The sequence below is a fragment of the Megalops cyprinoides genome, chromosome 4 (genome assembly GCF_013368585.1).
Source record: "Megalops cyprinoides isolate fMegCyp1 chromosome 4, fMegCyp1.pri, whole genome shotgun sequence".
Classification (NCBI taxonomy): Eukaryota; Metazoa; Chordata; class Actinopteri; order Elopiformes; family Megalopidae; genus Megalops; species Megalops cyprinoides.
The window spans coordinates 4,862,501-4,888,408 of NC_050586.1; the positions used below are offsets into that span (position 1 = coordinate 4,862,501).

At 50.0% G+C, this 25,908-nt stretch overlaps 1 protein-coding gene across 1 annotated transcript in view; it reads right to left on the reverse strand.

Moving 5' to 3' along the window:
• The window catches only part of hmcn2 (hemicentin 2), a 65,991-nt gene that overhangs the window by 19,330 nt on the left and 20,753 nt on the right, over positions 1–25,908 (reverse strand). The window contains exons 20-56 of the mRNA XM_036526599.1: positions 25,726–25,838; positions 25,061–25,220; positions 24,379–24,538; positions 22,557–22,684; positions 21,732–21,977; positions 21,268–21,351; positions 18,189–18,386; positions 17,123–17,253; positions 16,625–16,772; positions 15,703–15,829; positions 15,313–15,470; positions 14,689–14,964; positions 14,078–14,223; positions 12,108–12,258; positions 11,390–11,617; positions 11,045–11,158; positions 10,261–10,448; positions 9,643–9,739; positions 9,026–9,187; positions 8,601–8,714; positions 7,882–8,078; positions 7,497–7,578; positions 7,204–7,335; positions 6,014–6,157; positions 5,132–5,291; positions 4,907–5,031; positions 4,387–4,570; positions 3,610–3,707; positions 3,128–3,406; positions 2,643–2,833; positions 2,308–2,389; positions 2,061–2,197; positions 1,548–1,689; positions 1,255–1,399; positions 840–967; positions 390–546; positions 141–262 (exon numbers count right to left, since the gene is read on the reverse strand). Of these exons, the coding sequence (XP_036382492.1) occupies positions 141–262; positions 390–546; positions 840–967; positions 1,255–1,399; positions 1,548–1,689; positions 2,061–2,197; positions 2,308–2,389; positions 2,643–2,833; positions 3,128–3,406; positions 3,610–3,707; positions 4,387–4,570; positions 4,907–5,031; positions 5,132–5,291; positions 6,014–6,157; positions 7,204–7,335; positions 7,497–7,578; positions 7,882–8,078; positions 8,601–8,714; positions 9,026–9,187; positions 9,643–9,739; positions 10,261–10,448; positions 11,045–11,158; positions 11,390–11,617; positions 12,108–12,258; positions 14,078–14,223; positions 14,689–14,964; positions 15,313–15,470; positions 15,703–15,829; positions 16,625–16,772; positions 17,123–17,253; positions 18,189–18,386; positions 21,268–21,351; positions 21,732–21,977; positions 22,557–22,684; positions 24,379–24,538; positions 25,061–25,220; positions 25,726–25,838 (5,634 nt within the window). The remainder of the gene's footprint in view (positions 1–140; positions 263–389; positions 547–839; positions 968–1,254; positions 1,400–1,547; positions 1,690–2,060; positions 2,198–2,307; positions 2,390–2,642; positions 2,834–3,127; positions 3,407–3,609; positions 3,708–4,386; positions 4,571–4,906; positions 5,032–5,131; positions 5,292–6,013; positions 6,158–7,203; positions 7,336–7,496; positions 7,579–7,881; positions 8,079–8,600; positions 8,715–9,025; positions 9,188–9,642; positions 9,740–10,260; positions 10,449–11,044; positions 11,159–11,389; positions 11,618–12,107; positions 12,259–14,077; positions 14,224–14,688; positions 14,965–15,312; positions 15,471–15,702; positions 15,830–16,624; positions 16,773–17,122; positions 17,254–18,188; positions 18,387–21,267; positions 21,352–21,731; positions 21,978–22,556; positions 22,685–24,378; positions 24,539–25,060; positions 25,221–25,725; positions 25,839–25,908) is intronic.

Consider the following 25,908-nt stretch of genomic DNA (forward strand, 5'->3'; position numbering starts at 1 on the left):
CCGAGCATCCTTAAGCCTCATCCCAAACTAAAACACAGCGACCTCCCAAAGTAAACCGGATAAATGTCTCCAAACCAGAGAGGTGAAAACAGACAGAGGGAGAATCGACAGGGCTGTTTGCGAAAGTTCAGCAGCGCTACCTTGCAGAATGACCTCAATGACCCTGCGCTCCTCTCCCGCCTCATTGGTTGCCGTGCACTCGAAGTATCCTTCATCTTGATTGGACGGGGAGGTGATCACCAGCGAGCCAGAGGACAGCAACCTTTGAGAAGGGAGCACATTGCAGAAGCCAGCCAAACTGTGATTCATATAGGACACGCGTGACATGGAAATGACTTAGATACAATCTGCAAACATGTTTGACCTTTGATTTATTACAGTCTCAGCACCTGTAAGCCCCAGGATCCTTTGCAAGGTCCAGGGGGGTCCCGTTCCTCTTCCAGGACACCTTGGGTGCAGGGATACCTGTGGTCTCACAGCTGAGGGAGGCTCTCACTCCCGTTGTCACGGTTACGTTGAAGGGACCAGGGCTGATGGTTGGGCCCACTACACAGAGCAGAGAGAGGAAGCAGGGCAAATGGGACAGTCAGCTATGGGGAGCCGGAGTAAGCTCCCATAAAGCTAAACCCACTGAACACTATGATGCTGATGTAGAGAAAAAAGACACACATTGACAGCCTTGTCTACTGGCATTATGGTACAGCATCTTACATTGATTTGTCTTACAGTGTGAAAGTACTTGTGGGAAAACTAGAGAGAAAGTAGTATTCTGGCTTTAATATGGTGTTGCACAGTAGCAGCAGAGTTCCTACAATGGCGTCAAAACAGCTTGTGGGTACCGAATACACGCAGGTCCATCCCTCGATGGTCCGACCCGGCCGGGTTGGAAGCAGCGCAGTAGTATCGTCCGGAATCAGACACCTGCACAGACCCAATGCGCAGGGAGCCCTCCGCCAGCATGGTGAACCTGGACCACAACCATCAGCATGGTAAACCGGCACAAAACAACACCTGAACGGGCACAACCCAGCAGGTGCAACTGCTTCGGTGGCCTTTTTTGGTAATGGTATTACTGCAACCCTTAGGTTTTTTGCTTCTTGTAGTTAGAACCAGAAACATTCTACCAAATCTTGGTATTTGGCCTGATTCATTCACAAATCTCTTCAAATTACAGTTTTACATTCTCATCAGCCCAACTCAAATATGACAAGAGTGAATGCTGCAAAATGGCTGAAGCACAGCTAGCTGTCTCACCTGCCATTGTCAGTAACCAATAGGATGCCATCTTTTCTCCATGTGACTGAAGGAGTGGGCGTTCCCTCTGCCTCACATGGCATGACTGCAGCTTGATTGACGTGTGCTGTGACCACCGAGGGGCCAGCCTTGATTAGGGGTGGTACTGTGAGGACAGAGGAGGGGTCAGATTGAAGGAATGCTGAGTAAAAATGAACAGCACCAAGCAACCCAGACTTCCCACTGACATAACCTTTTGGATAAGGCCTCTAATAATTACTGGGTCAGATGTATGTACGGACAGAAATACTCACGGAGGACGTGCACGGTGAAGGACAGGCTGTTGCTGCCGGCCATGTTGGTGACCACACAGCTGTACAGGCCACTGTCTTCAGGCATCACTTCCTGTATCTCCAGGAACTGACCCGCAGCAAGGCTCTGGATACGCCCCCCCAGCTGCACAGAGGGAGGGAGAGAAAAGAGACATGCTTAAACAGTTATTCAACATCATACACTCACACACAGACACACACACTCACACACACACATTCACACACACACACACACACACACAGTTTCACAGGGTCACACACAATCACATCTCACAAACAGAGAGTCAACAGTATCAAAAACACAGTCATACAAAAGTCACTAAGACCTGAACAAAAAACCTGAATCTGAATATGAATCTCCTGATATACTGTACCAATATAATATACCAGCCAATGGGAGGCTTAGCCCATCCACTTTAAGTGCGCATGGAACCTGATGAATTATCAGTGAGAGTAGATCCTTCATGCCCCACCCACTTGCACTCTCTCTCTCACCTGCAGTTTGGCATCGTCCTTGAACCACTCTATGTCCGGAGGGGGGTCACTGTCCGTTTGGCACTCCAGTGTCAGGTGTCCTTTTGCTGGGACAGAAACAGTCCTGATGTCCCCGGAGCCCAGCAGAGTTGGGGGAACTGAGGAAGTGAAAGCATAGCTACCGGTGAAAGGACAGAACAGCCTTGGGGGGTACCTGTGCCATGTTTCTGGAAGGTTCCTTAGGCATGCAGGTGTGGGTGCGTCTCACCTTGAACTCGGACCCAGTGGTTCCTGCCGTCCTCTCCGGCTGGGCTGCTGGCCAGGCAGGTATACAGACCTGCATCCTCCACCTGTTTGGGTCAGACACACAGGGCTTACAGTATGTTTGTGTTCACATCCCTTTTTTTAAGCAAGGGATAGTAACCTGGCAGTTCTTAAAGTGGCAGACACGCTGTGGTGGTAACGCACTTGTAGTGCGGTTGTAACGCGTTTGTAGTGCGGTTGTAGTGGGGTTGTAATGTTGTTGTAATGCTGTTGTGTGGCAGAGTCTGATTATTAGCAGGGTCCCTGCCCTGAGAGATCAGCGCTGGGTCAGAGCCCCACCTGCACACTGCTGATCCTGAGCAGCCCCCCGTCTCTCAGCACCATCCCCGCCCCCTCCAGGGGGCGCCCATCCTTCAGCCAGCTCAGGGTGGGAGGGGGAACCCCTTCTGCCGCGCACTCCAGCTCCAGGGGACCGTTCACGGCGACGGACACTTCCTCTGGGGAGCCGGAGTCAGAGATCCTCGGAGGCTCTGTTTGGAAGACCACAAAACGCAGCAAACCAAGAAGGTAATGAAAAAGGAGACCCCGGACCCTGTGGATTTGGCATGTATGGTTGTGTGTGAGGCTGGGTGGCCTGCATGTGTATAAGCATGTGGGTGTGTGCAGTCAGGACAAGGATACAGTCCTGCTCTTTTGTGCTGGAAGTCACTCTGGATAAGTGTGTCTGCTAAAGGACTGTAATGTAACGTAATGTAAATGTAATGTGTTTGTGTGTGCTTGGCATGTGGTTGGCGTGTGTGTGCATGCCGCGGCCGGACCCTCACCCAGCACGGTGAGGTTGAAGGCCTTGGTGCTGCTGCCGGCCTGGTTGCTGGCGACGCAGCTGTAGAGGCCGGCGTCGGAGGGGCCCACATCGGGGAGGCGGAGCCGAGTCTCCTGCCCGTCCAGCAGCAGGTTCCGCTGGAGGGAGAGGGGCTGGCCGTCCTTCAGCCAAGACAGGGAGGGGGGCGGCACCCCCCTCGCCTCGCAGGTGAGCGTCACCAGCGAGCCCTGCACCACCGTCACCTGCTCGGTGGGCTCCACGTGATCCACACCTGGGGGAACTGACAGGGACAGGACCAGGTGTAATCACACACCAGGAGAACCACGGCCTCTAGTGGTGAAATGATGTTACTGCACACAGACAGACAGACACAACCAGAAAAATGCACTGCTTTCTATGTGAGGATAATTAGAATATGAGTGAATGGTACAGCGAGACCTGTATGCCCCCTGTCAGTCTCTGAAAGTCAGATTTCGGCAGTACCTTGGACCTGCACGTCGTAGCTGAGTTCTGCCAGTCCCGCCCGACTGCGGGCCACGCAGGTGTACACCCCGGAGTCCGACAGTTGGACCGGAGAGATCCTGGGAAGACAGAACATGGCGGCTCAGCCCTGCACCATATCCCACACAACCGGCTTCAGTCTGGAGCCATTCACACTGCGGCTGGGTAACAGATCGAGCAGTGAAGCTGGAAGCTCTAGCAGGGGACTGCAGGGAGGAGGTGGGAGGGGTGAGAGAGGCAGAGAGAAGGGGAGAGAGGAGAGGGAAAGAGGAGAGAGAGAAGGAGGGGAAGGGAGACAGGGGGAGGCAAGTTGGAAAAAGGAGAGAGGAAGATGGGACAGAGAAGGAAGAGGAGGAAGTAGATGGAGAGAAGGAGGGGAGAGGGGGAAGGGTGAGGGGGAGGTTAGGAAAAGGAGGAGGGGTAGAAGGGGACGGAGGAAGGAAAAGAGGAGAGGAAAGGGAAGAAGAAAGAAGGAGGGAAAGGGGGACGGGGGAGGCAAGTAGAAAAGAGGAGAAGGAGAGGAGAGAGAGAAAGGAGAAGAGGTGGTAGAGTAAGAGAAGGGGAAGGTAAAAGGAGGAGAGGAGGAAGGGAGAGGGGGAGGGGAGGAAGTGGAGGAAAAAGGAGAAGTGGAAATGGGCAGCAGGCTACAGAAAAGGAGAGAAGGGGGGGTGGGTGATTTGCAATGGGCAATGGGCAAGTAGAGAGACGGGGGGAGTGGAATGGGAGAAGCAAAGGGAGTTGGAGCAGGAGGGGCCTCACCTGACGACAGTGTCCCCAGAGAGGAGGCGGGTGCGAGGGGAGAGGGGTAGGGGACGTCCGTTCCTCAGCCAGCTGATCTGTGGCAGGGGGTTACCCGCCGCCTGGCACTCCAGGGTCAGCACGCTGTCCTGGGTCGCCTGCACCTCCCTGGGGGTGCCCACGTCACCCACAATGGAGGGTGGCACTAGGGGGGGTAGGGGTGGGGGGCACAAAATCGACAAGGTGAGCTGTGAGGAGCCGAGCCAATGCTTGGCCTTTGCTTTCCAGCATTGGTTAATTATTCCATTACATTACTGACATTCTTATCCAGAGCAACTTACATAGGTAACTAATTTTATCCATGTATGCTATTATATCCATGTATATACTGAGGCAGTTGTGTGTTAAGTACCTTGCCCAAGCGAGAGATTGAACCAGCAACCTTTTTGGTTATGAGCCCTGCACCTTACCACTATGCCACACTGCTGCCCTTTTAATGCACTCCTCTCTCTATTACAAAGGCAAGGTAAGGATTACTGACCCAGCACAGACAGGGTGTAGATCTTGCTCTCCCGGCCTGCAGGACTGACCGCCAGGCAGGTGTACGTCCCTGAGTCCGCCGGCCTCAGCCCCATCAGCGTCAGAGCGCCTCCATCAGGAGACAAGCTGCAGCACACAAGCACAACAGCTCAAAACCTGTGGCAGGGCATTTGCAGACCAACATCAACCTGAACCCCCACGCCCCCAAAACGGTGTGGGCACCCACTGTAAATGCTGCGTGTCACTAGCATCCAGGGGTGCCCCGTTTTTCAGCCAGGACAGCTGGGGTTTTGGGGTCCCTGTCACTCGGCATTCCAGGGTCAGGTCCTCGCCGACAGGAGCGCTGATGTCAGGGGGGTGTCCTGAGTCCAGGATAGTGGGAGAAACTGAAACAGAGATAAGGGATCAGGTTAGCACAGCCCAATGCAGGAGGGAGGGTCAGAGAGCACCATCCAAACCAGGAGCTACTTAGGCATAAGCTGCATGCATATGCTATGTTAAGAGTAAGTATCACAAGGTGGTATCACAACATAAAGTGTATGTATTGCGTATCAAAATGTAAGACAGTATTTCCCAAGACCAGTCCTAGAAAGCCACCACATACTGTAAGTTGTTTTTTGCTCCAACTTTACTCTGTGTTTAATCAGGTCTGACCGAGCTTTAAACTGTCAACTCATATTTCTCTAGCCACACTTGGACTGCTTGCTGGCCACACTTGAATTTACTTTGCAAATATTCTTGTGCCCTTCCGTGAAAACAAACACATTCGAGACAAACCATATCTGTCACAAATAATCAGCAGCTTATTGTGCCAAAGTGGTGTCAATTGAAGGTCAGTTTTTCACTAACAGCCCAATCAAAACGAATTAATTGAGAAACTCAACAGTAATGTAAACCCGCAAACACAGTGGGGTCCCCCCCAGTCAAGGTTCGTACAGCAGTGGTGTAAGCGTTAAATATTATTCCACATTATATCACTGTTCTGAACCATGGTCTTAAGTAAGACTTAAGTATGTCTTATCTGTAAGTGTGGCTTAGCGTCCTGCAGTGGAACAGGGCTGGAGGAGTCAGGGTGTGGGGGGGTGGGGGGGTGGGGGGGTGTCTTTACCCTGCACCGTCAGGCTGTAGTCCTTGCGCTTCGCCCCCTCGCTGTTCTTGGCCACACAGGTGTAGGTACCGGCGTGAGAGAGCTGCAAGGGTCCGAGCTCCAACCTGCTGCCTCGCACCGACCACTGCCACTGAACGCTGGTCTCTGCGCAGGAGAGAGAGAATACAGGCACTCAACGCTGTGACACAAACCGGCAATGGACACTGCTGTGTGTGCAGGTAAAAGAGGACAAGGCGCTTAACACTGTGACCAGTGGTGTACCCCAAAATCTGTCCCCTGGCAAAGCCCAAAAGAAGCCCTTTTGCAGGTAGTATTTCTAAACTGCAGGGAAAACATTTCAATGTGTGCACTAAAGCCGACTCTTTTTCTTATTCAAAGCCGATTTGCTGCATCAGAGTGCTCTGGTTGCATTAACAATGCTTCAGGGCCCCCCTGTACCCACCCCCCCCCCCACAGTGTGTCTCTTCCACTCATCCTGTATGCCAGTGGCTGTAACACAGTCCAACACTGAGCGCTGCTCTCTGTGCAAGAGAAAGAAGACACCAGGACACCTGCAGCTGGTGCAGGATCCCTCATGGGGACCGAGTCAGTGAGAACATCTGGTGTTCTGATTCGGAATGCTTTGGAAGAGAGTATTCCAAGGCTTCCAGAACGTTAGGGATTAGCAAAGCCATTAAGTATCTTTATCACCACCCCTCCCTTAAAGAACACATTGTGCTTACTGTCGCTGTGGAATACACTTGGCAGCATAGACCGTGAGCAGAATTATGCTCAAGTTCCAGGAGCAATACAATGAAAAAGACATAATTCTCCTCAGACGCGTAAGTTTGTTATTGTTGTATTTTACAATTCACAGCGCTTCCATATAGCTGTCCACTTAAATTTTGATTGGGTGTAATTGTTTTATCATTTATGTGCAACAGAGACACAGGAACTACATGACTTTGTTCATTTGTATGTGGATTTGCTGATCTCCTGGGATTCTCTAAAACAGCCTACAGCCACCAAACTTGTTGAAGCCCCCACACTGGAATCTGTTCAATAATCTAGATACAACAATCTATGCAAATGCGGTGTAAGTAATCATATCTGTACTGATGAGGACTGCAGGCCGTTAAAATCAGAGTGCATACGACCCTCTCCCCGAGTTCCAAACCCAACAAAAAACAGTTGCAGTGTCCATTTCTCACCAATAGGGGCGCCATCTTTCATCCAGGTGATGGTGGGTGTGGGAACCCCGGTAGCCTCACAGATCAGGGTGATGTGGGAGCCCAGGGTTTGGACGAGAGCCTCTTGGAGTGGCTCATTCAGGACGGGGGGAACTGCGGAGATAACAGAAGGCCTCTTTCACCTTGTGTGGTAATCAGTGAATCACTGAGGCAGTATATTGTGATTCAGCACTCTAATAAGCAGAATCAGAATGCAATCAAAGGGCTTAAGCAGCCAGAAACCGCAGGATTGAAGGAGATGGAGTAAGGCTCACCATGGACAGTCATTCGGAAAGTCCTGTCCACCTGCCCAGCGATGTTTGACACCTTGCATGTGTAGATGCCACTGTCAGCCACCTGTGGAACAAGGTGAATTGTTATCCACGGTCAACAGGCACAGCTGGGAGCTATAAGTCCCTTTTTAGGGCACACACTGTCAAAATAACACACTGTTATTTCATTCTGCTGTTTTATCCCCTACCAGCTTCTCTGAGGTGTAAATTTGTTGTGGTTATTGTCTCACTGCGCTTATTTTAATGTTAGATGGAAGCTCACCACAGGGAAAACCAGCAGGTGCCGGTATTCACCTGAAGTGCAGCAGTGAGCTCATTGCTAATGCCTCTCATTTGGAAAAGGTGAGTCTGGCATAAACAGAGGTACCTGCACTCCCTGGATCTCCAGCAGGTGGCGCCCTATCTTCAGCCCGTTTCCCGGAGCCAGCTGCAGGCCGTTGCGGTACCATGTAACCTCGGGCTCCGGCACGCCCTCGGCCTCACATCGCAGAGACACAAATGACCCAACCTGAGGGGTCACGAACTCTGGCTCAGAGTCGGCCCGGGGCTTCAGGATGGGTGGGACTTTGGAAGAAGGAAGTGATTACATTACATTATTTGCATTCAGCTGTTATCCAGAGTGATCCAGGTTACAATTTTTTACATGTTACCCATTTATACAGCTGGATATTTACTGAGGCAATTCTGGGTTAAGTACCTTGCCCAAGGGTACAACAGCAGTGCCCCAGAAGGGAATCAAACCGGCAACCTTTTGGTTACAAGTCTTGCTCCTTACCACTATCCTACATTGATTATATGAAGAGAATGTAGTGTCACTAATGGTCTTAAAAGAGGCATGCTCTAACATTCAGAGATAAATCCTCTGTTTAATATAGGCTTCTAAGAAGGCACCAATTTGTCATTATAAAGTGACATTTCTTTTTACTGATTCAACGTAGCAAGATTTAATGCTAAAGATAATGTCTTTAACAAGAGATATGATGAAAATGTCACTGAGAGTAGTCTGTGACAGAAGGGACCTGTGAGTGTGTAGCCGTGAGTGTGTTTGGCTGGGAGTGATGTTTAAAGTGTTAGAGTGAGTCTCACCATAGACGCTGAGCTGGATGCTCCTCTGGTCCAGCCCTGCAGGGTTGGTGGCTGTGCAGACGTACTGCCCAGCGTCCTGCACTCTCGCCCGGGGAAACTGCAGCATCTGACCCCCTGCAGGCAGGAGCCCACAGTGACACACGGAATTACCGACAGATGCGCTTTCACAGAAACCAGCATTCACTGAGAGACACTTCTACAAAGACATGCTTTTAAAGAAACATTTTTATAGAAGCATGCTTTCACAGAAACACGCATTCACAAAAACATATGCATTCACAGAACTATGCCTTCTCATGCACTACCTTCACAGACAAACTCAGCTTTTCAAAATTAGACATACACACACACAAGCAGGCACACACTCACACACACACGCACACACACACACACACACGCGCGCACACACACACACCGGCTCTTACCCGGTAGGATGTGGATGCCGGTGCTGAACTGCAGGGTCTGCCCATCCTTGGTCCAGATGATGTCAGGGGGAGGGTAGGCCTGGACGTCACACAGCAGGGACACCATGTGGCCCTCTATCACGCTCATCTCTTCCTCCCTCTGTCCAACGATTCTCGGGGGAACTGCAGCAAGACGTTTCAATCACATTCCCCTTCAAACAGCCTCATTCTCTGCAGCCTAGCTACACCTTTACTAACAATTAGTTGGATATTTACTGAAGAAATTCAGATAGCGTAAACTACAGGAGTACAGTGGAAGGGCCCCACCTGAGTATAAAGCCTATAACCGCCTGGTTACATTACTGTGATTCCTTCAAACATACTAATATCATGCCCCTTACATACTATCTACTCTATAGCTGGATATTTCCTAAAGCAACTTCTTCAAGGTTAAAACAGCCTTTTCCCAGTCAAGCACAGTAACCTAATAACAACCACTACATCTCACTGTCATACCCAGGATCTCCAGTGCACAGTCACCTTTTGTTAGGGCTTCAATAATCTGAATCTGAATCTGATTCCGGATTCAAATCCGAATCCAAATCCAAATCTGAATCTGAGGGTTAGGTCGGTCTCACCTTGTACAGTCACACTGAAGAGTTTCTCCGCTGCTCCCACCTTGTTCTCTGCCACGCACAGGTATCCTGCCATGTCTGCAACCTGCACGCTGGTGATCTGGGGACAGGGGTTCGAGCAGGGGTGTCACACAGCAAAAACAGTGCCAGCACACTGTGTGCTCAACACCAGCTTTATTATTGTGGTCCGCTACCTTAGTAAACACCCTTATCCAATGTGACTTACACAGCCCACAGAAGCCACATTAAGCAGCGGTATGCAAGTCAGGTTAGGTACCTTACTCAAGGGCATAACTGCAGTGTCCCACCTGAGAATTAAGCCTGTGACCTTCACGCTGAAAGCCCAGTCATTCACATCACAGCAGACACACAATCATCTTTCCCTCTTATCTGTCTGACTTTGTGAGATTAAAACGCTCAATCCCAAATCCTCTCACTTAAAAAAATGTGAAAGGGGATATTTTTAATTCTACTGTTCGGCTATGGACCTTCTTTCTGCTTAGCAAATGTCACTGTCCTCCACACATACCTCATCATTTTTTACATTTTTGAACCAATGGCCTGCTGGTTACAAGCCCAGTTCCTAATACTGTAACCCAGTATGGGGTGTAAGACTCTAACCTCCAGCAGTTTCCCATCCTCCAGGATCTGGTAGTGTGAGCTACTGTAGAGGGGTAGGCCGTCCTTGAGCCAGGAGATTGCTGGTGCGGGGTTCCCAGACACCTCACACCTGAGCTGGACCGAAGTGTTCACCACTGCAGTGACCTCCTCCATGAACTCATCCACCTGACCCATGATGCCTGGGGGCACTGCGACACAGGAAGTGTTTCAGTGCTACTCCGATGCATAATCCAATATCCTCGTCTCCTCCACTTTCTGCTAAAAGCTAAGGCTTTGATTTTAATACCAGCTTTACATGGTCTCACTGTAACTTAGGGTGAATTTGGTATTGAGTCACGAGCTGTCATCCTGTCTGCATATTCAATCCATCGGCATTATGCATGTGCAGCTTTTTATTTTAATCTTAAAATGCAGTTGTCATTGTTTCATGTCACTATGATTCTAGCATTCTGTTATCTATTAATATAATCTTAGAAATTTCAAAGTATAATGTTGTCACCCTCTTTTCAATTTGATTCATACCATTCCACTGTTTTATTTATTTGCTTTAATTTTTTATGCTACCAAGATATCCTTTCAGTCTGTGAGAATTCTATTCTTAGGGATGCTATATTGCAGAAAATCTCACTGACTGAAACAGAAACTTGCTAAGATAATAGATAAAGACCAAACATATATATTTTTAAGGTCCACTATGTCCTGCAAGTAGATTGCTTCTTTTCTTGGGTAAATAACCAGCTTGATTTAGGGAGTGCAATGTGTGTGCTGTGTAGAGTACACCTACCCAGAACCTCCAGTTCAAAGTGCATGCGGTCCTCGCCCACCTCGTTCACTGCCTGGCATGTATACTTCCCAGCATCCTCCTTTCGGACCCGCGGGATCTGCAGAACCTGCCCTCCTGAGAACGCATCCACCAATTACTGAGCTTCAAGCAATCACTGTGCTTTAAGCCAACAGCCCATCATGTATTAAGGTTTAAGTATACAACTCACCAGTAATTCTGTTTTTTTTATTAGAGCCAAATTGCAAGCATGTAAAACACAGGATAAGTGGGGCTATGTGTTAAATCACGCAGGAATTGCAGCACACTTCCAGGCTGTGTCATGTGACAGGAAGCTGCAGGACTCACCAGGAAGCAGCACCACTCCGTCGGCAGTGGAGAGCTTGCGGCCCTGGCGGTACCAGCTGAGACGGGGCGGGGGGATGGCGTTGCTCTCGCACGACAGGGTGACGGGGTGACCCAGGACCACCTCACGCCTCTCTGTCATCTCCTCCCCCCCATTTCCTCCCTCCTCCTCCTCCTCCCCCAGCCCCCAGGCCGCTGGCCCGTTATTCACTCGGTGGAAGATAGGGGGCACTGTGGAGCACATGAGAAAAGTCAAGATAAGGGGCATGTGCATTATGAGGACACAGTGATCAGACAAACAGTGAAGCTCATTGGATCTGGGGCTTCTCGTATTCATAAACAGGGTAATTTTTATGCAGTTGGGCATGTGGAGGTTTACTTGCATGCATGTTGTATGTGTCAGCGTTATATTAAATTTGGAATGACTGAGTCTTTGAGCTGTACATATTGCTTTGCACTTACAAGTCAATCTGCGCACACATTTGTGATGTCAGCACTGTGTTTAACAGTGATGCTTGTGTGGTAAGTAGTGTCCTGTTTATGCAACTTTTCATGTCACTTTGTTATATGCAGTGTGTCACTCTGGATAAGAGCATCGGCAAAATGACAATAATGTAATTTAATGTAATGTAATATAAATTGACCCTGCAGTGATTGGATGAGAACAAAGGACAAAAAAAGCAGCAAATGAGGTCATCGACTCCCGCACGAGGACACTGACCCTGCACGGTGACGTGGAAGTCCCTCTTGTCCTCCCCGGCTGCGTTGGACACCACGCAGGTGTACTGTCCCTCGTGGGAGAGGAGGGCGTTTTCGATGCGCAGGACGTGGCCGCTGGGCCGGATCCCGACGTGAGTGTCACCGACCAGCTGCTGGAGGACAGCGGGATTCATCAGCGTTCCCGAAGGAAGCGCTTCGGAGGCGCTTAGCCTGGTTAGCACTTAGCGCTGCCCCACATCAGCTGCGTTCTCAGCTGTGTCCTGTTTTCATAGCCCGTTCTAATGCTACCCAGAATGGTGGTTTGCGTTTCAGCTGAGGGGGGTCTCGAATGCTACAAATGCTGCCGATCCTGGAAGTTCCTGAGCGATGAAACTCTATGGTAGTCCTCCCATCTGCCTATATCCCATTTGTGTCTGAACAGATGGGCGTAATCGCTCACCAAATCTGTCTCTTTGTTTGCTAGTTTATGATGGAGGCCCACATCCTGACGTTTGTGGTTTTGCTATTCCTGTTTTTGAGAAACCACAACCAAACATTGCTGCATGAATAATGATGATCATATGGAGAGCCTGCACACAGCCCAGAGGGGAAAATATGTATTTTCTTACAGTAAACTATCCATGTTGTAAGAAAGATGCTGCTACCTAGCTGGTCAACTTTGAAAGATCCTTCCTGGCTATGGTATTTTACACATGATAAACATCCCTACTTACGTCTGACTCCCCTGGGCTCCAGACCAACCTGCTATTACAGCACAGCAATACAATATCACCATACTTATACCCCTAGGGGCATTTCAGCTCCATGCTTCTGAAAATGCAGGTGGCAGGGGAATAAGAGAAAGGCATGTGAGTTTAGTGCCCGAGAGAGATCCGGGGTGATATTTTTATTTATCTATCCTGGTGTTTCTGGAATAAACTGTGGTTTCCTGCTGTTGGATTTGGACCACGAGGAGCAGAAAAGCGCGATGGATGTACTGTAGTTGGGATTCCATATGTAGAACGTGGCAACAGCAGTGCAAGATTGAATTCACATCCCTGACGGCTCGCTGCTCACGAAAGGATGTTTGATGTCTTCGAGGTTGGCCAATTATCTTTGAGCTGATGCGTGCCATTTCCTGGAGGCACCAGCATATGAATGAGACGCACGATGTGCTCTCTGTGAAGGTTTTATGGAAGTCAGTCAGGATAATCCTTTTGACCCCAAGTGACTAAAATTTCCATAAAAGCTTGTGACTTTTTTTAAGAAGAGCCTCTGCGCTCCCCAGATTTCACTCTAATCATCATCTTAATGCTCAGTGCTCAGATATTTATAGTTTCATTTCACTGTCTTCATCTTAATTATGTATAATACTCTTTTATGGTATGGAGTCATGTTACTTATGATTGTTTTAAGAAGTAATTTCGCACTGTGGTTGGCCAGCATACTCTTGCTGTGGGTAGAACTGCTCTCTAAATATCTCTCAGTAACCTCAGACGTAGCTGACCTCAGGTCAGTGGACATGCAGCAACTTCTTTGCTCACCTACCCACCCACTTCTGCAAATGAGCAGATTCATAAAGATTCAAAGGCAATCAAAGACTGACAAACACATCTGTCCATCTGTGGATCACAAATCACAGACACATAAATGCACGTGTCCACCTCTAAACCACCCATTACAGATACACAAAGCCACCTGTACATCTCCAAACCACCAATCACAGTCACACAGACCCACCTGTACACCTCTAAACCACCAATCACAGACACACAAACCCACCTGTCCACCTCTGAACCACCAATCACAGACACACAAATGCATGTGTTTACCTCTAAACCACCAATTACAGATACACAAACCCACCTGCCCATCTCTTAACCACCAATCACAGACACACAAACCACCCTGTCCACCTCTGAACCACCAATCACAGACACACAAACCCACCCATCCATCTCTGAACCACTAATCACAGACACACAAACCCACCTGTCCATCTCTGAACCACTGCGTTGTGGGCTCAGGAAAGCCCTTGGACAGACAGGACAGTGCCAATGTCCCGTTGATCCGAACTTTTGCCTCCCTGCTGCCGAAACCCACGGCTGTAGAATCGTCTGCTTCAATCTGGGGGGGCACTGAAGAGAAGACCCCATTCAGCTGTGACACCTGGCTCAGTGCGACTCAGGAGGAGCAATGCAATCCAACCGCAGTGCGATTTGGCCTTTGCTTTCAGTCCTAAATTTATGGATTTGTTGCAAGAACATCATTTTCTTTTTAATTTACTGCAGTTTGCACTGAAAATGTTAAGCATGCTGGGCAATCAAAAAGGCATGAAAGAACAGCATATAGAAAGCGTGAAAGCACAAAATGTACCCGGCTCCTAAATGGGGCTGAATATATCTCATTCCAAAAGCACTCAAATAGCTATTACACAGAATAAATTAGCACTGCTTGGAAATCATTTCCCTTCAGTCAAACAGCTCGGAAGATGGACTAAATTGCCCTGCCTTCTGCTGCATATAGCACCAATTCCGAGCAGCGCCAGGGCAGAGAGAGTGTTTTCCCATCGATAGACACGAGTGAGACTACGTAGGCCTTACCCAGCACCCTCAGCGTGTAGTGTCTGTGGGCGGTGCCGGCGGGGTTGGTGGCCCGGCAGGTGTAGACCCCCGAGTCGTCCCCCCGCGCCGCCCCCAGGTGCAGGGCCTGCCCCGCCCGGGTGTAGGTAAGACGAGCGCTGGACACGATTGGCTGGCCGTCCTTCAGCCAGGTGAGGCTGGGTGCTGGCACGCCCTCAGCGTCACAGGGCAGCACAGCGGGGAAGCCCAGAACCACCGACACCTCCGAGCTCTCGCTGCCCCGGATGGTAGGGGGTGCTAGAGGGGTGGGAGGAGGAGAGAGAGGAGAGAGAGGGGGAGGGGGGCGTAGGTAGGGTTGCATCAATGCCTGTGTGGTTTAATCAGCCATCAGATGGCAATGTAGCATAGTGGAAAGGAGCAGCACCTATAACTGAAAGGTTGCCGGTTCGATTCCCTGCTGGGGCAATGCTGTTGTACCCTTGGGCAAGGTATTTGACCAAGAATTGCCTCAGTAAATATCCAGCTGTATAAATGGGTAACATGTAAAACATTGCACCCTATGTAAGTCACCCTGGGCAAGAGCGTCTGCTAAAACGGCAATAATGTAATCAGTGTGGGGTGATTTAACCTGGGGAAAGAGTTTACCCTGCACAGTGACTCTGAACTGTCGTGTCTGGGTCCCGGCGCTGTTGCTGGCCACGCAGCGGTACAGGCCCTGGTCCCTCAGCCGGACTGACTTCACCTTGATCACCTGACCCTTCTCGGAGAACTCCACATGGGGGTCCCCGTCACGGGACAACACCCTGAGGAGATGAGAGATGATCACAAATGGTGACAAACGCACTACTGTGTGTGTGTGTGTGTGTGTGTGTGTGTGTGTGTGTATGCATGTGTATGTAGTGTGTATGTGTGTATGAGTGTGTGTATGTAGTGTGTATGTGTGTATGAGTGTGTGTATGTAGTGTGTATGTGTGTATATGAATGTGTGTTATGTGTGTGTATATGAGTGTAGGCACGGTCAGGATTCTCACTCACTCTCCATCGCGGCTCCATTCCACTCGGGGTGCTGGGCGGCCACTGACCCGGCACTGCAGCTCCACCTCCTGACCGGCCACCACGGCCAGCTCCTGCACCCCCGATGAGCCCGAGATCACAGGGGGGGCTGGGGGGCCAGCAGACAGCGGGGAAAACGAGGAGCAGACACACAGCCGGGGAAAACAGGGGAAAAGCACACAGCCGGGGAAAACAGAGGGATAGACAGACAGAAGGACAACCAGGGGGTGGAGAGACAGAAGGACAGAGGGACAGACAGACAGATGAAAGAAACAGGGGGTGGAGAGACAGGGGGATGAGTACGGCAAACAGGGAGAGCCAGAGAAAGAAGGACAAAGAAAGAGAGACACAGATGGATGTGGGAGAAATGCCAGCAACACAGAAGTGGTTTAAAGTTAAGATATGAAACTGTGTCCTATTTAGCTCTGCCAAAAAATTGAAAACTATGCGATTACATAAGAAACTGTGCTATTTCTATCCAGAAATAAATCAGTTTAATCATTGTCAAAAGTTCAAGAATAATTCCAAGCCCAGACTCCACCTGGTACCTGCAGTGTGCTTCATCTGACCTGCATTGCACCCCCCCCCCACACCCCCCCGCCCCCCCCCACCCCTTCACCAACACTCTGATATTCCGCACTGCGTGACTTTAACACACTTTACATTCCGGCCAGCATCTCAGCTTTCAGCAAACGGACTGCACGCCAAACACTCCGCATTAGCATTGAGTGAGGCAATTTAAAATGCACCCGAGTATCAGGAGGGATTGACTCTGCCCGTCAAAAAAAAAAAGGAAGCGGTTGACTTTGTGGAGGGAGAATCGTTTGACGGGGACTCTTGCTGCGCACTCTAGGGATGTATCCCTAATGGCACGGAGAGGGCGAGAGTGCCGTTTGAGGCTCACCTTGCACCACAATGTTGTAGTCCCTCCTCGCCTCACCCGCCTTATTCGACGCCCTGCAGGAGAACTGACCGGAATGCTCCGTCTGCACCCGGTAGATTCTCAGGAGTCTCTTCCCGTTCTGCAGGTAGGCCCCCGGGGAGTCAACCACCTGCGGAAAAACAAAGTCAAGCAGTCTCCGCGGCTGTGCCTGGCGGGATGGCTGAGCAGCTGCGATACTCTTGGGTGCCATTGGGTGGCACTGTGTTGCCAGAGAAATATCCAGGGCTTTCGGTTTCAAACGCCTAGAGGGACAGGTTGGAGAAAATCTGTGGCCATAATCAGTGCCAGTGGTGCCTCTGGTGGCAAAGAAAGACTGAGCGGCAGCAGCTGTTTAATCACGTAATAAGAGCATATGGGGAAGGACGAGGTTATGTTGAGGGTTGACTCTTTTCAGCCAATCAGGACACAGATGTACCCAGGGCGTTTATATAAAGAAAGAGCTGGTGGGACAGTACGCACAGGTCGACCATCTTTGCTCCAGGTGATGGCGGGAGAGGGAATCCCAAAGGCATCACAGCCCAGGCTGAGGGGCTGCCCGAGGGTGACGGTCAGATTGAGGGCCTGTCCATCATCCTGGATCTCCGGGGGAACTGAAAGAGCAACACAGGCAAAATAAAGGTAAAATCATATCATTCAGAGCCTGAAGAACTAAGAGCAGCGGGTAAAAAAAAAATGACTGTTGTGGAGAAACAAGACGAGGAGACTAAGCGAGTTTATGGCACTGTGATTAAGGAGCCTAGTGTTAAAGGAGCAGGGCTCGTTACATTACATTATATTACATTACATTACAATCATTTTGCAGATGCTCTTATACAGGGTGACTTCCAGCACAATAGAACATAAGTGTATCCATTCAAGTTGACCCAAAGGCTCTTAACCCAAAGACTGCAGGTTTACGGTAACAAAGCGGTATAGTGGGAAGGAGTAGTCTGCATTGCGCAACACTTCCCAGTTCAGTCTCCAGGTAGGGGTGGGGTGGGGGAGGGGGGTACTTAACCTGAGCTGCCTCGGCAAACATCCAGCTGTAATAATGAATGTCATGTAAGGACTGTAAACTACGTCAGAGCTCAGGGTGAGAGCGCCCGCTCAGCGAATGTAATGTATCGTTCAATTTGCAGATGGGGCACTGCCGCCGTTCCCCTGAGCGAGGTATTTATCATGACTCGCTTCAGTAAATATCCAGCTGTAAGTGGATAATCTGCAAAACGTGAGCTATTTAAGATTAAGTCTGGATGAGGGCTTCCACCGGATAAATAAATAAATAAAAACATAATTGCTCACAGATTCCAGATGGTCCAATGAGTGCTTTCATCATGGTAACACTAGCTGTGACATTATCTCATTTGTTTTATCCATTATCCATGAAGTATAAAAGCAATGGCAGGGGGTGGGAAGACACATGACCAAATGTCATGGTGAAAGAGAAGCCATTTTTAATGAAGTGCTTGGCAGATGTGCAGTCCGTGGGGGCTAGACACTGGCAAATAGACATCGACTGAAGAGGGCGGGAGGGGGCGTGTCTCACCGTTTACTTTCAGCTTGGTCTTCCTCTCCACAGAACCCGCCTCATTGGTCGCCACGCATTTGAAGTCCCCACTGTGACTGGCAGACGAGGAGCCAATCACAAGGGACCCATCCTTGGAGAAGGAGACCCCGAGTCCTGATTGGTCAGGATGAATTTCCAGGCCGTTCCTAAACCAGCGCACCTTTGGAGGGGGCGAGCCTGCAGGGGAGGTGGGCGGGGGTGGGATGGGGTCAGGGTGGGTTTGGGGTGGGGTAGTTGGGTGAGAAGAGAGACGTGAGGTCCGACGGCACTGATCTGAGGTCAGTTCCGCAGCTCTCTTTATTGATCGCTGCTGACAGAGGCAGAAGCAGAGCTGTAGGAATAGCTTCTCGGCAGTTTGCCCAGAACAGGAAAGCAGGTCCTTCATTTATCTGCCGCACCACGGAACGCTGTGGGGGAAAAAAATTGCCATATCGTGTTTGGGGGGGGGGGCGTATCTGCTGCTACGCCGCAATATTTCAAGGTCAGGGATACGGCGCGCCGACGCCAAACACAACACGTCAGAGAAAGACGCGAAAGCCCCGGCATCGGGGAGGAAATTTACGGCGAGAACAGAAGCCCCAAGTCCAGAGCGCAGGGGAACGGCACGGAGGGGCCTGGCAGCTCAGAAAGCCTTGAAGTGCGCTTTCAGGCACCCGAGGAGCCCAAAAACAGATGTTCCCCTCAACCTTTACTGGGTAACAAACTTTCAGAGGGCACCCCCCCCCCCTCCCCCTCCTCCTTTTAGCTTTTACAACCGACTCCAAAAGCGCTTTCAGCCAATTAGCCGTCCGCTGGGGGAGATCAGAGCGGCGCATCCCAGCCTCTCTCGCTGTTTACTGAGCTGCAGCGGATCTAAACAGCAGAGAGCAGAGAGAGAGATGGGTGGAAAATGAGCGAGCATCGCGCTCCCTGTTCCAAAAAAGCCGAACTCGAGAGACCCGGCGGAAGCTGAATGCAGCTTCCACTGGGTCCCGTGCTGAACAGATGTTTACAGTTTAAAATACTTACCCCGAATTTATTATCTTGCTGGCTAAGAGGAAAATATGCTACGGAATGATATAAAAACAAGACCCAATTTTTTTTTTTTTTTGTAAAAAGGCCACATCTGTTTGTCATGGTTGATTAAGTTTTCCTCTCATTATCTGTTCAATAACTTAATGACACAAGTGGCATAGTGCTACGGGAAACACAATGTGTTGTTCTTATAATGTAGTTAATAATTTTTCTCAGGGTGATGGCAGGACCTTGGCAGAATACATTCGCCATAATACAGGCTCTGCATTTAATAAAGTAATCCACCGCAAAATCAATTCCGCGGATGACAAAAACCTTGGGAAAAGGCTCGGTCTGATGCACTGCGCATTACCAATCTGGCCTACAGAGGGCGCTGCCTTGGATTGCGCTTGGTGCGGCCAAGTGAACACTCTCCCTTGGGCTCATCTCCACTTCCTCGAGGAAACGAAGAGAGATGAGTTCAGGTTCCAGGGAGATAAGCATGCTAAATGATAGCAAAGCGCTGATGGCTTTTCCAGAGAGCGGCCCCTGAGAGATTCAATCAAGAAGAAGGCCCACAAATTCACCTTAGAGCGCGGTGACCACGGGAGCTCCATTACTAAAATAAATCTGGCACCACCAGAGGGGGGCTAGGGGGGGGTGTGGGGGGAATTTGTGGAACCTTCGTCTGTGTACATGCTTCACACATCTTAGGCATGCCCCGAAACACGGAGCCTCTCCGAGAGGCGTGTACCGGCCCCGCTGCTGCTCCAGACATCTCAGAACATTACCCACGATGCACTGCAGCGGCGGTCTGTAATTAGCATTCCCTTCCCAGCAGGCACCCTCACTGTGGAAACCAGATGTGGCCCGGGACGCAGCAGACAGAATGATGTTCCAGCTGTTGCACAGCAGAACAACCTTCCCCCCATCCCCCAATCCTCCACCCCCCACCCCCAAACGCACACACCTCCTAAAACATGCCCTGTCGCCATGGTAGATTTCCGTCAAAACACCTCCTATTTACATACCATGTCGGAGAATTAGCCATGCATGTGCATACACCACATACAAGCAAACACACCCACACACACACCACATACAAACACATGGACACAGAAACATAAACACACACAGAGCAAACGATCCAAACAAACACACACAAACGCACGTTGCACACACACACACATGCGCGCACACACACTCTGCACGTTCACTCCAAGCCCTAGATGCGTGGGTGTTCGACTTAATTCCCTTCCTGTCAATCTTTAATAAAACCCCAGCAATTAACGTCCCCTGTAAGGTTAAGTGAAGCCAATGAAGAGGCATTGTGGTAGTAGAAACACAAACACATCATGACTACTTGTAGCTTAAACGAGCACAGTGAAAGACAGTACAGAGACGGGAACACAGATTCAATGGCTTTCAGGACCCGAAAACTTAGGAAGGGACAGAACTGCACCGTTATGTACTCAGAATCAGTAAACAGGAACATCCGCCAAGGGAATCAGAATCTTGTTCTCGAAGAACAGCATCTCCTCCAAGGATATTCGAGAGAATCACTGGCACCTCCTGCTCTGCTCAAACAATTCAGTTTGCTGTGCACCAGCGTAACCTTGTGTTCTCGGCAATCGTGACAGGATTATTTTTGTGTGTGATTATGTTTTTTCATCAGTACACGGCGCTTGCCCTAGCTCAAGGAGACGGAACAGGGATTGCATGCAAATGTGTGACAAACCCACAACACTACTGAGTGAGTTTTTTATTATTATTTTCAACACGATACACAACAGTATAGCACATATTCTTGTCTAAAACTTTCCCTAAAGAGAGCGAAGTACAAATATTTAATGCTATTTCAGAGTGCTTCTATGCTTTCAACTGACCATTTTTGTTTGAAAGAATCTCATAAATAAAGCGAAGGAAAAAAATGCAAAGGACCTCTGATGTAATTTGAACGGTGTGTCTGGAGTCTGCTGCTTCTACTATCTCTAACCTCAACACTCAAAGACCTCCCTAGCTACCAACACCACCACAGAGTCAGAATTGCTTTATCTCCACATACCTTCAGCCGGGCAGGGAATCGCCACCTTGTCATTGGCTACTCTCTCCATGATGTCATCGCCAGGATCAGCAAAGAAGGGGGCCTCTGTCAACAACAGGGAAAAAATCACGTGGTGAGGCTCGCTGCTCGCCGTGGCAGGCCCTCTCACGCTGGGCCTCTGAGGCTCTGACCCGTCAATCAGTCAACAGAACACCCCCCCCAAAGTCGAGAAAGCACTCTACGCGTGGGCCTACAATTAATCTGTTACAGCCGAGGGCGGAAGTCGGAGGACAAGTTCAAACGCTAAAGAGGGGCGAGTGTGGACACAGATGGATGAATGATTAGGTAGAGAGGCCATTCTCAGATTCCCTTGGTAAATCTGTGCGGCCGGCACGGCAATTTATGCACATAGAGGTGAAGAGAAGTATGGGGGCAAAGAAGGTCAAGAAAAGCCAATCTGTAGTGGCTGTTGTACACCCACTCACCCAACACTTCCAGGACTGTTTCCATGCTGTCCTGCCCGGCGCTGTTCTCCGCCACACATTTGTAAGCCCCCCCGTCAGAATGGCTGACCCCCACAATTCGGAGCTCCCCGCCCCCCTTCAGATGCGTCCCGTTGTGGTACCAGCTGATCTGAGGGGCAGGCTCTCCCTGTACCGTACAGGGTACGGTCACAGTCTGACCAATCACTGCCTTCAGCAGCGGGGGCGTGGCCTGAATTCTGGGCTGGGCTGGAAGAAACAGAACAGGTGATTAGGTTAGGTACCTTAGGTCATGAAACTGTATTTACTGCACACAATAAAATGTGCACTCCTGCTGTACGTAATGTTTGCTCAGCTCTGAGCACCAGCTACGCTCAGACACCACGTCAAAACGTCTGAGATATTACAAATGATAGAGGAGAAGAAGGCACACACAGCCATCTTCTCCGGGGCTATTTTTAACTTTTGAAATTCAATTAAATTTTACTTTCCAAAACTCTGTCTGCATTAAAAAAGGGTACCCAGCGGATATCTTTGCAATTACAACCAAACAGCATGACATGCAGTAGATCTTCATTACCCCAATAATCCAGCCGACAGTCTCTGAGCACACAGAGGGTACAGCGTTCCTGACATTCAAATCCAGCATTAAGGCAGACATATATATGTTCCTGACCATGTTTCGGTATAACAGCCTTATTCATAACATTTACCATGCTAACTAATGTTATTATAGAAAATGATATACTGTATATTTCTAATGTATAATATCAGCATGTAGCAGTGCCTACAGTTCTCAGTTGATATTAATCTGTACCGCAGGTGTACCTTGTGCTTGTAAACTGTAGGTGACGGACACGTTCCCGGCCGGGTTTGAAGCAGAGCAGGTGTAGTGTTTGCTGTCTATCAGTCGCACATCACTGATCCTCAGAGACCCAGAGGGCAACACGCTGAACCTGGGTCAGCGAGAGAGAGGAAACGCGGTACAGATCAATGGGAGTCGTATGAAAACAGCCGTTCTGTGGTCAGCGGGAGCGGAATGCGTGAGTGGAGGGTGGCTGGAAACGATGCCTGGACATGTGGGTTTAATCCAGGCTGTGGTAGCAGTCGAGCCCTGTCGTCTCCTGGAGGAGGGGTCCCAGTGGAGCTTGGGGTGCGGGCGGCACACCTCATTTAAAACCTAAACGAACGATTCAGTGGCGGTGCCTCTTTGGAAGGCCCTCTCAGCCAATGAGCCACGGCTTGTAACCAAAAGGTTGCTGGTTCAATTCCCTGCTGGGGCACTGCTGTTTTGCCCTTGGGCAAGGTACTTAACCCAGAATTGCCTCAGTAAATATCCAGCTGTATAAATGGCTAACATGTTAACAATGAGCTGGCCCTGTGAGTGCAAACGCCACACGAGGACAGGAAATGGCAGAAAGCACAGACCCGTTCATCTTCCTGGCCCTGACCGTGGGTGTGGTCTGACAGGGACAGATTGAGCCAATCAGTGACATGACACCAGGGTCGTGGCTCTGCAGCTGTGATTGGCCTGCTGTCATCCCGGGGGGCCTGGGGGGCGGGATTACATCATCAGCTGGGGTGGATGGCTCAGGCTGTGCAGGGTTGACCAATTTCCCTCTGTACAATCGGCTTCCTTTGGCCTGATTGCCTCTGGAGGAATGGGGGGGTGTGGGAGCTGGGGGAGGGGGGGGGGGTTATACATATTCCTGTAAATTGAGGTGGCCGCCAGAAAACATGACGAAAGAAGTTCTGAGGAAAGCAGTGGAGCATTTCCCCACAGCCTCAGTGAATCACGCGACCCCACCCACCCACGCACATGATCCCACCCCACACGACTCCGCCCACATGACCACCCGCCCTCCCGGGACGTCTGCCCAAGCGTTTCTGTGGAAGTGTGCTATCCTCATCACGCCGGGCCGATAAAAAACTCAACCTGCTGTGTTTTACGGCGGACTCTCCCCAGGGGAGACTGAAATTTCACTCTGCTTCTGTCTTTTTTTTCCTTCCACGCGTGCTACCGCGACCCCCCCCCCCCCCCCCCCCCCCAACCTGTTTTGCAGGTGACCTCTCTCCTATGGCCAGGGGGGCCCCAGAAGCGAGCCAGCCTTGCTCCGCCATCCCATAATTTATGCATCGCCAATGGTGGCGCGACATGCATCTGTCACAGTACTCCCCCGCACAACCCCCCACCTCTTCCAGTGACAGATGTTGGAACCATTGCCACAAGCTTCCTGCTCCCCCCTCCGCCCCACTGCATCGCCCAAAATCGGGACAGGGCCACCACGTAGGTGGCCCCCTCCGGTGAGCCAGTCGCTGCCCGATGGCCACAGAGAGACGCAGCTCAGAGACGCATCTGGGAGCAGATATTCCTCCTCACAGAAGTGGGTCCATATGCCCAGAACCATCTTGGCGCTAACGTTACAGGATCTGCCTCTTCAAAAGCTAATGACTAAATTGGGATCAGCCACTAATAGCCGTTTCCTCTTTGCACTGGTTAAATCAAAGGCCCTTGTAAAAACGCAGTGGAACAGACAGTCGTCCTGGGCAACATAATGACTCGGAATGGTGTAATGAACACACATGTTCAGTTGTTCTCATTCCATTGTGATGCGTGAGACCGGCGGTCTGTGATGTCATTGCTGCTTACCAGGCAGAGATTGGAGGGATGGAGTGGCCATCCCTGCTCCATGTGACAAGCGGGGAGGGACTTCCCTCCACCTCGCAGGGTAGAATGACCTCTGACCCCACCTCAGCAACCATTTTAATTGGCTGTTCTTCACCACTCCTTCCCACAATTCTTGGCTTCGCTGGTGAGAGGAGAAACATGAGAGGACTATCAACAAGGATTTTACACATTATCATTTATAGGACACCTATGGCTGTACCCTGAATTAACTATACTTATATTCCATGAGTAATTATGCTTGAACATGCTTATCTAACTGAGGCTTGAAACAGCAGTGTACCAGCAGTGTGACATAGTGGTAAGGAGCAGGGCATGAAACCGAAGGGTTGCTGATTTGATTCCCTGCTGGAACACTGCTGCTGCACCCTTGGGCAAGGTACTTAACCCAGAATTGCCTCAGTAAATATCCAGCTGTACAAATGGAAATGATTATAACCTTCTGAAGTTGCTCTAGATAAACGAATCTGCTCAACGACAATGATGTAATGTAATGAAATGAATATGATGTTTTATGGAAAGCGATTAGTTAGACGTATAAAAAATAAATATTAGAGGACAGTGGTTTTCCTCTTCATTGAAAGATCACAGAGGGAGCTCTTTCCTCACTGGCTGTCTGACCCCGACGATGAAAGGCGGGTCTTACTGTTGACGCTGAGCTGTATCTCCCGGCTGGCGTAGCCCACGGGACTGGTGGCCGTGCAGATATAGACGCCCGCATCCTCTGCAGAGGGGCTGGGGAAGTACAGCTGACCCTCCGGGCCCTGCTGGGGGGACGCTCTGTCCCGGGACAGGGGCTCCCTTCCCTGGAACAAAAAGCCGAGCGGCACGCGGCTCAGATGCACATCACCGAGAACAGAGAGTGAGGTCAAGGGTGCAGCGCGCTCTATCTGCTGCGACCTCCTGTGATTCCCCCGCGTTAGCGAGCGCCTGCTTCCCTCTTCGCCTTTAAGAGGGAAGATGGCTTTAGCAGACCCACTTTCATGCGACAATATCCATGCGGACCCAGCTGACAATGCATGAGATTGATGGGTTGGGGGAAAGTAACAAACTCAAAGCTAGGATGGGTACATCTGCTAAATGTTTACAATTCGGTTACATTAGTTTAAAGGGTGATTCAGGAGCGTAACAAAACATATCAAATGGACTGCATTCCTTCTTTGCCAGGCTTCACAAAACAATACTCTTAACGCTTAATATTATTCACAAGGCCATTTGTCAACGTTTTTTATTGTTATTATTATTTGCTAGACGGAGCCAAAATCTTCATTAGCACAATGAGGGTTCCCAGCAACACATCAGTCATCCAACCTTGGACCAGGTGATGGTTGGCTTGGGCACTCCAGTGGAGTCACATGACAGAGCGATGGCCACGCCCTCGTTGGTGATGTAATGGAATTGACCAGGGTTTATCTCAGGGGGAACTGTGGAGAGAGGATGAGAGTAAACACATGTCCTAAAATTGTCACCAAACATAATTCTGACTCTTCAGGT